Source organism: Musa acuminata, chromosome BXJ3-2 (assembly GCF_036884655.1).
Source record: "Musa acuminata AAA Group cultivar baxijiao chromosome BXJ3-2, Cavendish_Baxijiao_AAA, whole genome shotgun sequence".
Lineage (NCBI taxonomy): Eukaryota > Viridiplantae > Streptophyta > Magnoliopsida > Zingiberales > Musaceae > Musa > Musa acuminata.
Window position 1 is genome coordinate 32,893,073 of NC_088350.1, and position 13,285 is coordinate 32,906,357.

At 42.4% G+C, this 13,285-nt stretch overlaps 3 protein-coding genes across 3 annotated transcripts; 2 read left to right on the top strand and 1 right to left on the bottom strand.

Moving 5' to 3' along the window:
* The first annotated feature begins 159 nt into the window (after positions 1-159).
* On the top strand, positions 160-5,969 carry LOC135632080 (transcription factor RF2b-like). Its single transcript, XM_065140447.1, has 4 exons — positions 160-894; positions 2,843-2,975; positions 3,488-3,572; positions 5,304-5,969. Exons 1-4 carry the CDS (start codon positions 290-292, stop codon positions 5,660-5,662), a joined length of 1,182 nt encoding a protein of 393 aa, XP_064996519.1. The 5' UTR covers positions 160-289; the 3' UTR covers positions 5,663-5,969.
* A 307-nt stretch (positions 5,970-6,276) lies between these two features.
* On the bottom strand, positions 6,277-7,416 carry LOC135631496 (expansin-A10-like). Its single transcript, XM_065139219.1, has 3 exons — positions 7,215-7,416; positions 6,803-7,115; positions 6,277-6,721 (listed from the first exon to the last, which is right to left on the bottom strand). The coding sequence occupies exons 1-3, from the start codon at positions 7,363-7,365 to the stop codon at positions 6,418-6,420; spliced, it is 768 nt and encodes a 255-aa protein (XP_064995291.1). The 5' UTR covers positions 7,366-7,416; the 3' UTR covers positions 6,277-6,417.
* A 4,257-nt stretch (positions 7,417-11,673) lies between these two features.
* On the top strand, positions 11,674-12,967 carry LOC135632081 (expansin-A8-like). The gene is made up of 3 exons (XM_065140448.1): positions 11,674-11,864; positions 11,964-12,276; positions 12,357-12,967. Exons 1-3 carry the CDS (start codon positions 11,714-11,716, stop codon positions 12,658-12,660), a joined length of 768 nt encoding a protein of 255 aa, XP_064996520.1. The 5' UTR covers positions 11,674-11,713; the 3' UTR covers positions 12,661-12,967.
* The last annotated feature ends 318 nt before the right edge of the window (positions 12,968-13,285 follow it).

The window sequence follows — 13,285 nt, forward strand, 5'->3', positions numbered from 1 at the left end:
ACCGGAATCCACATATGGCCCTCGATGTATGCGGATCCAGCGGTTTCGCTTCGGATCAAATCGCTTTCAATATCTGTTTTTGAAAACAAATTTAGTATCGCGGAACCAGGAAAACGCTGCCGAACAGTCTTTATGTTTTGTACCAACCCACGTGATGGCCAATCCTCACACACACAGTCACAGGCACGCCCTTTTCTTTACATTCGCTCTCCCTTCTCCCCCAGTCTCCTCTCCCTCTTCCTTATGAGGGTACGAGAGGAGGAGGAGGAGGAGGAGGAGGAAGCCCGCGATGCAAGCACGAGTCCCCGATCCGACCCCGTCTCCAAACCCTGACCCCAACCGCGTTCTCCCTCCCAATGCGGCCCCCTTAGCAGCAGCGGCCGCCGGAGCTCGGCCCTCCATGTTGCCCGGCGTCAACCCCGCACCCTGCGCCCTGCCGCGCGGCTCCCACCACCGACGGGCCAGATCCGAGCTCGCATTCCGTGTTCCCGACGACCTCGACGTCCGCGGCGGCGGCGGCGGCGATCCGATGGCGGCGGCCGGGAGCGTCGACGAGATCGGCTCTGAGGATGATATTTTCTGCACGTTCATGGACATTGAGAAGATCGGGTGCAAGTTGGAGGCCAGCGCGTCCGGGTCGGAGGGCGGAGACTGCGCGGATCCGGCGGCGGAGAGCTCCGGATGTGGCGAGGAGAGGAAGATCGGCGATGCCTCCGGAGCGGCGGCTTCGAAGCCCAAGCATCGACATAGCAGTTCAGTGGATGGATCTTCAATGACGTCGTCAGCGACGATGAAGAGGGAGGGAGTGTTCGGAGAGGTGATGGAAGCCAAGAAGGCCATGACGCCTGGGCAGCTTGCGGAGCTGGCCGTCATTGATCCTAAGCGAGCTAAAAGGTGAAATCCCTTATAGTTTCTCTTAAACAAAATTAGTTTCTTTATTCTGTCTTTCTATGCTGTTTGCTGTAGGTCTTTATCTTGGTGTATTTGAGCTTCATCGTTTAATCTCTGAGTTTGCATCAGCATTTTTGTTTCCATGATTCTTCTTTTTCTGTCATTAATGAATGAAAAGAAAGTAGCTGTTCAAAAAAGTTAGGAAGAAAAAATTTTAACATTTTGAAAATTTAAGCGGGATGCTTGCAATGTTCACCTTGTTTGGAGTTCTGGCCTGGCCTTCTTAGAGTTTGTAGTGAGCTCTCAAGTACTCCGAGTGTGTTTGAAGGAACTCCGAACTTAAATCCTTCTCTCCATGTGGATTATGTGAGTTTACAAATGAACTATGCATTCAAGAAATGATGAATTGTTGCATGTGATTGGGCTATGCAAAAGCTCAGGTATCATGTTTGAGTTTACTGTTTGACCTTGATGGATGATTAATGATCCATACCCCAAATGCAAATAGGTAAATATCGGATTTTGGACTAAGCTCTCTGTTAGGATATCTAAACTTTCTGATAGAAGTTATTAAAATAAAGTTGCAATTTTGTTTGTTGTTCTAAAACTCTTGGTTGTTATTAACATTCCAGCAGATAGATTGACCTCTTTCCTGATTCATAGACCATCTAATATCTTAGGGCATTGTTTCTGTGTTGCATATTCTTTTAAAGTTTAGACTCTGTGTCAAACAACATACTTGTTTGAACTAACTCTAACCACCGGCTGAAAATATTGCCGTAAAATAAAGACACTGGATGCTTAATACTCCATGTCATCACAAAGATTCTGCTGCGTGGTGCCTAATAGGACTTGCTTTTTTGTAAAAGGTGGATCATTGAATGGTCCTACCATATTAGATCTTGAAGCTAGCCTTGTTTTTTTTTTGTTGGCACCCTGCATTATTGTATTGTCTGGAATCAATTATAATATATTGCTAACCAGCTGGCTTTTATATGTTAAGATTGACACGACAATCCTCTGTGAACCATCAGATACACTCTTTAAGATGGAAGAACTGCCAATAAGTGGGTTCATTAATATCCAAACATAATTGTTTCAGATTTTAAATATTCCACACCATGTTCTTAGCTTACTAGAATATACTGTTGGAAGTTTCTCAATTTAGGATATTGGCATCGAGTCCTTGTGCTTTGACATATACTTGAGGGTTAATAAAAGCGACAGCATATCATATTGCTATAAATGTGGCTATCCTGAAGCAAAATTATGGTTCAAGGCACATTATCATTATTCTATTTTTTTTATTTTCACACCAAAATGGAATCGTTATATATACTCAGTGTTAGCCCCTCATGTCAATGATTAGCAAGTCTTACCACTAATTTTAGCTGCCTCTAGTTCTTTATCAGACCCTTCTTTGTAAGATATTTTTCAGTATCTACTATTATAAGCATTTGCTGCATGAGCATCTATAAATTATAAAGAAATATTTTTTAATCAATCAAGAGAAGAATTGCATCAGATATGTCAGTAAAATTATTCAACTATAAGCTGATGCATTTTCTCTATACTAACTATTAGAAAATATGCTGCATTTTAAGGATTAGTTGGACAAACTTCTAAGTTAATCTGCATGTCCATTAAGCTATGTGATTTCATTTCTTGAAACATAATCTCGATATATGGGTTCTTTCTTCCTTGATGGGCTCCTCTCTTGGGTACTCCCTCAGAGAGGAAGACTTGTTAAACAAAATGTACTTCCAAGTAACTTGCCTATAGATCCTAAGTTCAAAGAACGTAAAGCTCTTAATTCTGCCAATACCATTATCTACAGTTGCAACATTTATTTTAACATCAATGCATCTTCTCATGTAGTTCTTGGTACTATCATCATATCTCCAATGTTTCTGTAATCTTTTTTATTTATTTGATATGTCTCATTATGCAGAATTCTAGCTAATCGACAGTCTGCAGCTCGCTCCAAAGAAAGAAAGGCCCGTTATATATCAGAACTCGAGAGGAAAGTTCAGACCCTCCAAACTGAAGCGACAACTCTCTCTGCGCAGCTCACCCTATATCAGGTCCGTGCTAATCAAATATTTAGTCCATATTAATATAAGTACCACTGGAAATATTTGGAGGATTTAATTATATCATTACTTCTAAATGTCTCTTGCAACTGACAAATTTTAAAGATTCAAGGAAATTAGTCTAAAACCAGTGGTTCCCTTGGTCATAGTTCGTGGATAGCATAAAATTGAGCGTATTTTCAGTTCCAAAGCCCTACTTAAATTCTTAAGCTCATTTATGACTTTGTGTTGCTATGTGCCCTATTCTTTCACACATTATTTTTGTTAAATATTTCCCTCTTGATGATGAGAGTGATAATTTTAGTTGATTCGTGATTCACTTGTGTGATATTATCCATGTCTTCTGATGGATGAGTTCATTTATGATCCTAACTGAGTCTAGTTGAGTTTAGTTGATGTCTTCTGAAAGTATTATGCGTTTCATCACTGCTAACCTCACTCTGAAATGATAAATTTTGATGCTAAAAATTTGATCCTTCACTGTTTGCTGCTTTCTCTTTTAGAGAGACACAACTGGAATTTCTGCAGAGAATGCTGAGCTTAAGCTACGGCTGCAAGCTATGGAACAACAAGCTCAATTACGTGATGGTAAGCAGTTTATTTAATTTCTGTTTCGTCCAACGAGTCCTTAAATGCAATAGTAACATATCTTCTCCAAATGGAAGAAATACGTTTACATTGTAAACCAATCAACATGAATCAGTTATTTAGTTCATCACTCAACTGAACAGCAAAGCTATTTGATCGTCTTTGGAAAACTTTTGGGTTTAAAGGCTCTAAGTATGCGCAATATATACCAACAACATAGAACTTAAATATTTTGATTCTAGCCATCTAACATGCACATAGTCCTCTATGTATGTAATTTTCAAATATTACAGAAACAATAGAGTCTTATGTCGGTTGCCCTTCAAGCATCACAAACATAATATGGCCAACCTAAATTCGATGTCTTGCTCAATTTTGTTTTATTTTTAATCAATATTTTAGCCAAGAGAACTACACCTTAAACTTGTTTCAATGTCGTCTGATAATGCTTGGGAAGAATGTCATGGGGAAATTATTTAATTGGATGCTTAGCTCTGGATTGATGGTTGTTGTCTGTTTTACAAACATTTGGTTGTACATAGAGATATACAACCTAATAGATTGTACTTTTAACTCTTTTATTCCTTTGGAAATATCTGGTTGATTGAGCATCAAATTGACCTTAATAAATTTTCTTTAACATAGTTATTACCTTTGTCATGGCATTTGAAAACTCCTGAGGGTAAGATATTCTCTTTTTTCACTGCTCTTTGCCAATCAGTTGAACATTTTGCTGGGTCCAGTTAGTTGACATTAAGTAACAGAACCTAACCTTGTTAGTGGTTTAACTTCCATCATGGGTCTGGGCATTAAAATCCCTTACAAAAAACTGTTTGGCGTACTCTGACTCTGACACTATCATGTAGTGTAATTTTTAAAATTCAACTAGGTGCATAACTTCAGATTGAAAGGCAATGAGAAATCTAGAAACTAGTAGCATTTAGTTAAGGATGCAGCAAAAGTTTGAGCTAGCTTTGCTGTCACTAGGATCATTACTCTCGCTGAAGGGCCATAAGGTTTGAAAAGACCAAGACATAATAAACAGACACAATGAGTTAGTAGCAAACTTTTCAGGAGAATTCATGCTAGGTTCAGTGGAAACAAATAGCTCCACTTCATATGTTTTTGTCTTCTATATTGTGCTTATTAGCTGCCCATCTTTAGATTGGCTGAGCCAGACTGGTGTTTGACCTTAGAAGAATGCTTTAAATGCTCCTAATCTTTTTTTCTTTTTTTTTTTCTTGGCTTGTGGCTCTGGGAACATACTTGCCTCGGGGTTGTGCCAACCTTTATTGGAACTATTTCAAAAATTACGTTGATGACCATTAATGTGAACCTGATCTATCGCTGTTGAAATTTGGAATCTAGTTCTTTTGTTTTACGTAACCAAATTAATCTTTTCAGCCTTTTGTATATTGAACATGCTATAATAGTACATATGATGCTTGTTTTTAATCATGGGGCAAAGAATGAATTAATCATGAGCTGTTACTTTTTAGATATTTGTTTCCATTTTGAAGCAAGTGCATTCATTTGTGGCCTCAAGCCTTTCCCTCTATCAGGCCACCATATGTATATCTTTGTTGCCCAGCAGCTAAATAGAATGTTATTGTCATTATTGTAAGTTTATTTGTTGTGGATTTCATTCCAAGGAACAGAAAGCACTGAAATGTGTGAGCCCATTTTCACAGTAAAACATGCTTCATGATGCACTTTGCTGTGTCCTTGCAGCACTGAACGAGGCACTGAAGCAGGAAGTCCAAAGACTGAAGCTTGCGACTGGTGAAATATCAAAACCTGATGAAACATACGAAGTCGGTCTGCAAAACATGCATTACAGCCCATCATTCTTCACACTTCCCCAACAGCCGGCGGTGCACCACCAAGCTATCCAGCTGCAGCACCAGTTCCAGCAGCCACAATCTGGCATCTCGGCTCACCAAATGCTCAGTCACCCTAATAACCTTCCCGACATGTTCCAGCAAGATCCCCTCGGGAGGCTTCAGGGATTGGACATCAACAAAGGTTCTCATGTTGTGAAGTCAGAGAGTTCGTCGGTATCCGTCAGTGAAAGCAGCAGCAACTTCTAACAAGGTCAGCCGCCCAACGAGCACCACATTTACTACATCCACTAGCTTGACATCCTCCTGCTGCATCCATGTCATTCTATATATTTATTCCAGTCATTCTACTAATCTGAACTTGTTCACTAAAGATCCCAGGAGTGTAATATTTTCTCTTCTTTGGTCTGTCTGTCAAGCTTCAAGATTTGGGTGCATTATGTGTTGGATTTTCACAATGTGTAATATTGATTTGTTTTCTGTGTTGTAATGGAATTGGGAGGGTCTCACACTTATGGCACAAACAAATTATCTATCTTAGCCTCATTATTTATTGTGTTCGGCGTTGTTTTGTGATATTAGTTTCCTCAACAGACTTTCTGTTCCATCTGAACCAGCGATTTTGTAATTGTATGCGATTGCGGGCGGGACACCTGTGTCTTGACCGAGATACCAAACACGGGAGTCGGCACTACCATTGGTCATCATCCGCAGGCCCCAACGGAAAGCACCGTGGGCCCAGGTGGGGCACAGGGCTGACAAGCAACGGGAGGCTCTCCTCTCGTGTTTCGTCCCTCTTCCCAGACGCTATAAAAAAAAAACAGTTTATTTATAGGGTTCGAACAATCTTGGAGCTTTATCGCCTCTTAACCTTTTATTCATCTAGCAGTTTGATTACATAAACAATATGATAACAATATGAACAGTTCTTTCCACCAGGCCAAAGCTCCTCGAAAGAAGCCGAAGCCACCTTCCCTTCCTTCCCTCTCGAAGCCGCGAGGTCTCTACAACTGCCCTCCCTCGAAGGTCTGCCCGAACTGCCACCCGGCGGGCGCGACATTGTAGCTGGTGACCGTCCTCCCGTCGCCGGTCGTCACCTGGAAGGAGAGGCTCTGCCCGTCGAGGTAGGAGTTGCTCTGCCAGTTCTGGCCCCATTTGCGCGACATGCTCTGCCACCCGGTCTTGGACCCCTTGATCGACACCGCGTGCACGTCGCCGGCCCCGCCGACGTTGGTGATCAGCACCAGGTTGAAGTAGGAGTGGCCGTTGATGGTGAACCTTATGCCTCCCTTCCTCACGCAGGGCACCCTGTGAGACACCAGCAACGTTGTGCCATGAGAAGCTTTATATAGGCATGTCTGCTTCAAGAGCGGCGGAAAGTCGCACAACCTGCGGAAGGAGACGGGGACGATTCCGGCGCGGTTCTGAGCGATCTGGAGGAAGGCGGGCTCGGCGAGGTCGAAGTGCTTCAGGGGAGGGTTGCACCAGCCGCCGTTGTCGTTGGGGAGGGCGTAGTTTGGGGGGCAGAAGTTGGTGGCGGTGACGACGATGGAGCCCGGGAGGCACCACCGGGGATCGTCGGCGCACCGCATCTCGTAGCAGGCGCCGCAGCTGAGCCCGTTGTCGAAGAGCGCGGTGCTGAGGGCGGCGGTGCTGCTCCCGTAGCCCTGGCCGTAGAGGTTGCCGTAGCCACAAGCCCCTCCTGCGGCATCAACCAACCGAGCGACCTTAAGATGCACGAGAGATATTCGAAGTAATTCCAGCAAACATAATGGAGAGATATTGGAGACGTCATGCATACCCATAGTGCCGGAGGCGTCGCCACCGCCGTAGAACGTGGCATGGGCGTTCCGCCATCCGTAGGACTCCGCGAGGGCTCCCGATAGGAAGATGCACGAGGAAGGAAGTAAGAAGAAGAGAACATGGTAGAGGGAGCAGTTTGGCATAGCCATTGAGCGAGCAGGTGACAGAGAGAAAAGAGGCGGAATTGCGGCTGTCGTTTGGGTTACGAAAGAGAAGGAAGGATCCATTTATACTAGTCGAGTAGAGGTGACGTCGTCGTGTGTTCCTCTCAGTAATCCGATGATGATTGACACTACCGACAAGTAATCATTGGTCTCTCTACCTTCCTTCTCTGCATCATTAGATCATAGTAAACAAGCAATTCGATCCTGTGTGTGCATAACAGCATCTTTGTTTGTTTATGTTTCAAGGCCTCATAGTCCTCAGCTAATCATATTTCTTATCGCATGTTGTGGGGTTTGGACTTTGCCCAATTGCAATTAGAGTCTTGTTAGTTAGGTCTTTGTTTAACAAAAATGATTTGATATAGTTTTTTTGTTTGTTTATTTAGCTTTTATGTTGTATTATTATTATTATTATTATTATTATTATTATTATTATTATTATTATTATTATTATTATTATATAAACATTTTTAAAGAATCTAAATCTATTTCTTGATGGTAAAAAAATCCAAGGAAATTAGAAAGAAATAGAAAATAGAATAATATTAATTGATATCAATTTACCTAATGGAAAGTTCAAATATGACCCACCACGTGACGAGGAGCGCGTGACGTCAATTACGTGTTGGAGTTGGGCACGAACGGGTCAAAATTACCCATAGTCTTTGTCTCGAGGCACTCTCCGTACGATTGTACAGTGTACCGTAGCTTTGTCGTTTTTAAGCACGTGATGATGCCAACACAAATAATTGCGGCGAGAGAAACGTGGCAGAATTGACTCGCGTCAAGCAGTGCTACTGTCGTGAAACCGAGTCGATTGGAGCCGAGCGGGTCAGATACGAACCCTCATGGCTTGTCTAATCTATCTTGAAGTTGGTGTTGACCGGTTCGATCATGTTGACTTACTACGTGTATTTCTAAGATAAAATGAGTTCATCCAAACCCCACATGCCATGCACGTGAGTCTTATGTCCTCCTACGAATCCTTTGCATCCTTCTATCGAACTCGGGTCGGACTTTTGCAGTGTTTCACGTGGCTTTCCTTCCTCCTCGGTGGTGGTGGTGGTGGTGGTGGTGGTGGTGGAGCCCACCACCGGAGACGTCAACTTCTATGGACCGACTCACGCCTAAGCCTACGAGTATAGCCCGCGAGACATGCATGATATGTTGGAAGATTAAAACTCCACTTTTGAGTTGAGATTTTGTTTTGTAATGGAATTGATTTTTTCTTTTACAAAGAGACAGTCAATAAAGCATCTGATTTAGTTAAAAAAAAAAGGTCGTACGATCAATAGTCTGTAATTATAAGGTTATTTTTTTGGATAATGGATGGTTGAAGAGAGGTGGAAGGACAATTGAGTTGAAGAGAGGTTGCTTTCAGAGGTAGATAGATAGGGTCCAAAGGAGATGACAAGTGCTAAAGAACAGTGGGGGTGTGCGTGTGGATCTCACCCTCCATGGAAGAAGGGTTTGAAGCTTCTTAGATTGATGAGTACAGGCACCCATGTGGAGGTGGACACCGGTGCTAATTTTAGGTTTTGGAGGGGGCAACAGCTTTGCTATAGAGGTGTCCCCAATTTAGGTGCACTAATAAAGTCATGTAATTGAAACCGAGTGAATGGAGTTATAATTATGATGACATTAGATAATGGTATTAATTATGATACCAAATTAAATAGTAATAACGATGATAGTGTCGTGTTTTCGTCGGGATATCCGAGTCGATTAGTCCATTCATATGCATCATTTAATATAATAAAAATATTTTATGTTGTGACAATAATGAAGATGAAGATAGAGATAAGTAGATAGATAATAATCAAAACTATTATAATCCATTAAAGATCCACACATAATAAAAAATAAATAAGTTGATAACATATCATCATCACACGTGAAGAGGTAAAAGAATTAGAACCACGAGCAACACAATATAAATAGAGCTAGGTGGTTGCACCGCCTGGACTCAGTCTCCGAGTGAGACTAGGCGGTGCAATCGCCCCTGACAGGAGGTGGCACCGCTTGAGCTCGGTCTTCGAGCTCTGGCAGGAGGTGCAATCGCCTCAGTCAGGTGGTGGCACCGCCTGAACTCGATCTTCGAGCTCTGGCAGGAGGTGCAATCGCCCTGACAGGAGGTGGCACTGCCCAGAGGCTCAGTCTTCGAGCTTTGCTAGGCGGTGCAACCACCTCAGTTAGGAGGTGCAACCGCCAGATCCCGGAATTTCGGGAATTGACAGTTTTGAGCTCGAAATTCAAATTGGGTTGGGGCCTATAAATACCCCACCCTTTCAGCACTGAAAGAGCACCAAAAACACACCGAAATCCTGATCTTATTCTGTGATTTTTAGAGCTCAAAATTATTATAAAGACCAAAAGTTATTCTCCCTCTTTTCTTTCAAGTTCTGATCTTTAAAGAGAGGAGAGAAACTGTAAAAGGGTAGTTGGCCTTCGCCTATTGAAGGAAGGCCTCTAGTAGACGTCGGTGACCTCGTCGGTGGAAGAAGCCAAAACTGGATGTAGGTTAAGATTGACCGAACCACTCTAAATCTCGGTTTGCATTTACTTTGAGCATCTTATCCTTACTGCAAACCTCCTCAATAACTTATTGCCTTCTGCACATTTATGATCGTGTTTTAAAGTTCAGTATTTTCCGAATCGACGTTTAGACGTAAATCGGTTTTATCGTACGAACATCATATTTCAATTTGCGCTTACATTTTAACTTTTATCATAACTGCAAACTGCCTTCATAGATTTCCTTTAATTACATCTCGCTTGATTACAAGTTAAAGAGATTTACGAATCGACTTTTCTACTGAAATCGTTTTTATCGTACGAACACCTTTTTAATCGTCGAAAATTTTCCGCTGCATTAATTCACCCCCCCCCCCCCCCCCTCTTAGTACTCTTGATCCTAACAAATAATAAATTTGATGATAGTTATGGTTATAAAATGATGGGTGATGACAAAAAGATTGTTAAGAAATGATTCCTTTTCACTTTTAATTATAAAAAGAATAAAAAATATAACTTTAAATTCAAATAATCTGATAATATAAGAATAATAAATAAATAATCTTTATGTTAGTTTATTAACTAACTTGAATCCTTGATCTAATGAAACTTAATTTTCTTTCTATACTTATCACAAATTTGATTAACAAAGATAAAAAAATAAAATAGGAAAAGAAATTTCTATAACCACATTGATTATCAACCTTGAGATGTAAAAGGAGGTTAAAGTACAACTTTTCACATTGTTTATGTGTTAATATGTTTTAGGAATATACTAGTGGCAAAGGTCAAATACTTAACAATGTATAGCACATCAAATATTTTATATCTTTATATATATATGAAGATATATTTGACAAACTATCTAACCATAAGGTTATATAAATAATACCTATGACCAAGACATCATTCCTCAGACACAATCATTTTTGTTAAACAAAGACCATTCTTTTCTGAACAATCAAAAAGACCTAACTAACAACAATACACTAAGTACAATTGGGAAAAGAATATTAATAGTTATCTAATGATAAAGAGATCAAAGTTAGATAGATTACCAATGATTCATGGCCAAATGATTGCCCACCCACTTGTTGGTGGGGTGCCAATCATTAGAGAACTGAGATGATTGCTAAGGTTGCACCTTATGTTCAAGTGTAGATTATTCTTCACGTTATTTATAATAATTGATTCAAGATTTATGTGAAATAGGTACTCGAAAAAAATCAAATATAAGAAATAAGGAAGATAATTTATTTTATCAATCTCTCCTATATAAGAAAAAAAAATTCTCAATTTCCCTAATCTACTAGAGGAAAACTATAGATGTTTTTTTTTTTTTTCCATCTATCCTGTCAAAACATAAAAATAGATAGATAAATTCTTATTGAACATATTTTTAGTTTTACTTCTTTAAATAAAAATATTTAAGAATATTTAATTTTAGAAATTCCAAAAATAGTTACCACCTCCAACGGGTGGTTTTCACACACCAATCTAATGGATTTCTAGAGGTTGGATTTGGATTGAGGGGGTTCCAAGCAAACAAGAATCGGGCAAATCTAACTTGGATTTCTATCGTCATCGTAACGTAGGGGAGAGAAGGGGATGCATGTGGGTGGGAGGACCCACATGCCCTGACCACTGCTTACGATGACCCAAGGCAAGCAGCCAACTTGTCTCTTCTTCGGAGGAAGAAGAGAGAACACACACCTCTCCTTAGCCACTATAAATACATCCTCCTTCCCCTCCCCTTCTCTTCGTAACCCAAACGACAGCCGCAATTCCGCCTCTTTTCTCTCTGTCACCTGCTCGCTCAATGGCTATGCCAAACTGCTCCCTCTACCATGTTCTCTTCTTCTTACTTCCTTCCTCGTGCTTCTTCCTATCGGGAGCCCTCGCGGAGTCCTACGGATGGCGGAACGCCCATGCCACGTTCTACGGCGGTGGCGACGCCTCCGGCACTATGGGTATGCATGACGTCTCCAATATCTCTCCATTATGTTTGCTGGAATTACCTCGAATATCTCTCGTGCATCTTAAGGTCGCTCGGTTGGTTGATGCCGCAGGAGGGGCTTGTGGCTACGGCAACCTCTACGGCCAGGGCTACGGAACCAACACCGCCGCCCTCAGCACCGCGCTCTTCGAAAACGGGCTCAGCTGCGGCGCCTGCTACGAGATGCTGTGCGCCGACGATCCCCGGTGGTGCCTCCCGGGCTCCATCGTCGTCACCGCCACCAACTTCTGCCCCCCCAACTACGCCCTCCCCAACGACAACGGCGGCTGGTGCAACCCTCCCCTGCAGCACTTCGACCTCGCCGAGCCCGCCTTCCTCCAGATCGCTCAGTACCGCGCCGGAATCGTCCCCGTCTCCTTCCGCAGGTGTGCGACGTTCCGCCGCTCTGGAAGCAGACATGCCTATATAAAGCTTCTCATGGCACAACGTTGCTGCTGTCTCACAGGGTGCCCTGCGTGAGGAAGGGAGGCATAAGGTTCACCATCAACGGCCACTCCTACTTCAACCTGGTGCTGATCACCAACGTCGGCGGGGCCGGCGACGTGCACGCGGTGTCGATCAAGGGGTCCAAGACCGGGTGGCAGAGCATGTCGCGCAACTGGGGCCAGAACTGGCAGAGCAACTCCTACCTCGACGGGCAGAGCCTCTCCTTCCAGGTGACGACCGGCGACGGGAGGACGGTCACCAGCTACGACGTCGCGCCCGCCGGGTGGCAGTTCGGGCAGACCTTCGAGGGAGGGCAGTTGTAGAGACCTCGTGGCTTCGAGAGGGAAGGAAGGGAAGGCTGCTTCTTTAGGCAGAGGCGTTGGCTTGGTGGATCGCAGAGGTTGTTTCATTAGCGCCCGCTGAGGCGTACATATGTCGATGACTATTGCAGAGATTGTAGCAGTACACGATTCAGGATGAGTGGATCGTGCACAGCAAGCCAATTAAGGCCACGCTAGCATATTTTTTACAAGGCTTTGAATAGGAAGAAGGTCGTATAGATTTCATATTTGTAACTATAGCTAGCATATTTTATTTAAACGAAATAATATATGTTGCTACGTTTATTTACTTATTTCATCAATATTTTCTTTAAGAAGAGTTAAATAGTAGTAAATTAGTCCAGTATTATATAATATGTGGTAGGGAAATATCTTGATGCTAAGTCTCAAGATCACGATAGTACACGTAATTGACGCCTCAGATCCTTTCTCAGGCTCTAGATAACCCAAACGAACGGTGATTAAGAGCGCACGTGTTTGCCGAATGGCAGCTCTCATGGTTTCGGATTTCCTGTGCTCCTCCCAACAGGATACAGTCTGTTTGGTCCAGTTATATCAGTAGAGTCCAAACATTTACCTCATTAGAAATGCTGAATTTTGTCTGCGA

Coding starts and splice junctions, on each gene's coding strand:
- LOC135632080 (XM_065140447.1), top strand. CDS start 290: ATGCAAGCACGAGTCCCCGATCCGACCCCGTCTCCAAACCCTGACCCC. Junction 895..2,842: donor GATCCTAAGCGAGCTAAAAG/GTGAAATCCCTT, acceptor CTCATTATGCAG/AATTCTAGCTAATCGACAGT. Junction 2,976..3,487: donor CGCAGCTCACCCTATATCAG/GTCCGTGCTAAT, acceptor TTTCTCTTTTAG/AGAGACACAACTGGAATTTC.
- LOC135631496 (XM_065139219.1), bottom strand. CDS start 7,365: ATGGCTATGCCAAACTGCTCCCTCTACCATGTTCTCTTCTTCTTACTT. Junction 7,116..7,214: donor CGACGCCTCCGGCACTATGG/GTATGCATGACG, acceptor TTGATGCCGCAG/GAGGGGCTTGTGGCTACGGC. Junction 6,722..6,802: donor GTCCCCGTCTCCTTCCGCAG/GTTGTGCGACTT, acceptor GGTGTCTCACAG/GGTGCCCTGCGTGAGGAAGG.
- LOC135632081 (XM_065140448.1), top strand. CDS start 11,714: ATGGCTATGCCAAACTGCTCCCTCTACCATGTTCTCTTCTTCTTACTT. Junction 11,865..11,963: donor CGACGCCTCCGGCACTATGG/GTATGCATGACG, acceptor TTGATGCCGCAG/GAGGGGCTTGTGGCTACGGC. Junction 12,277..12,356: donor GTCCCCGTCTCCTTCCGCAG/GTGTGCGACGTT, acceptor GCTGTCTCACAG/GGTGCCCTGCGTGAGGAAGG.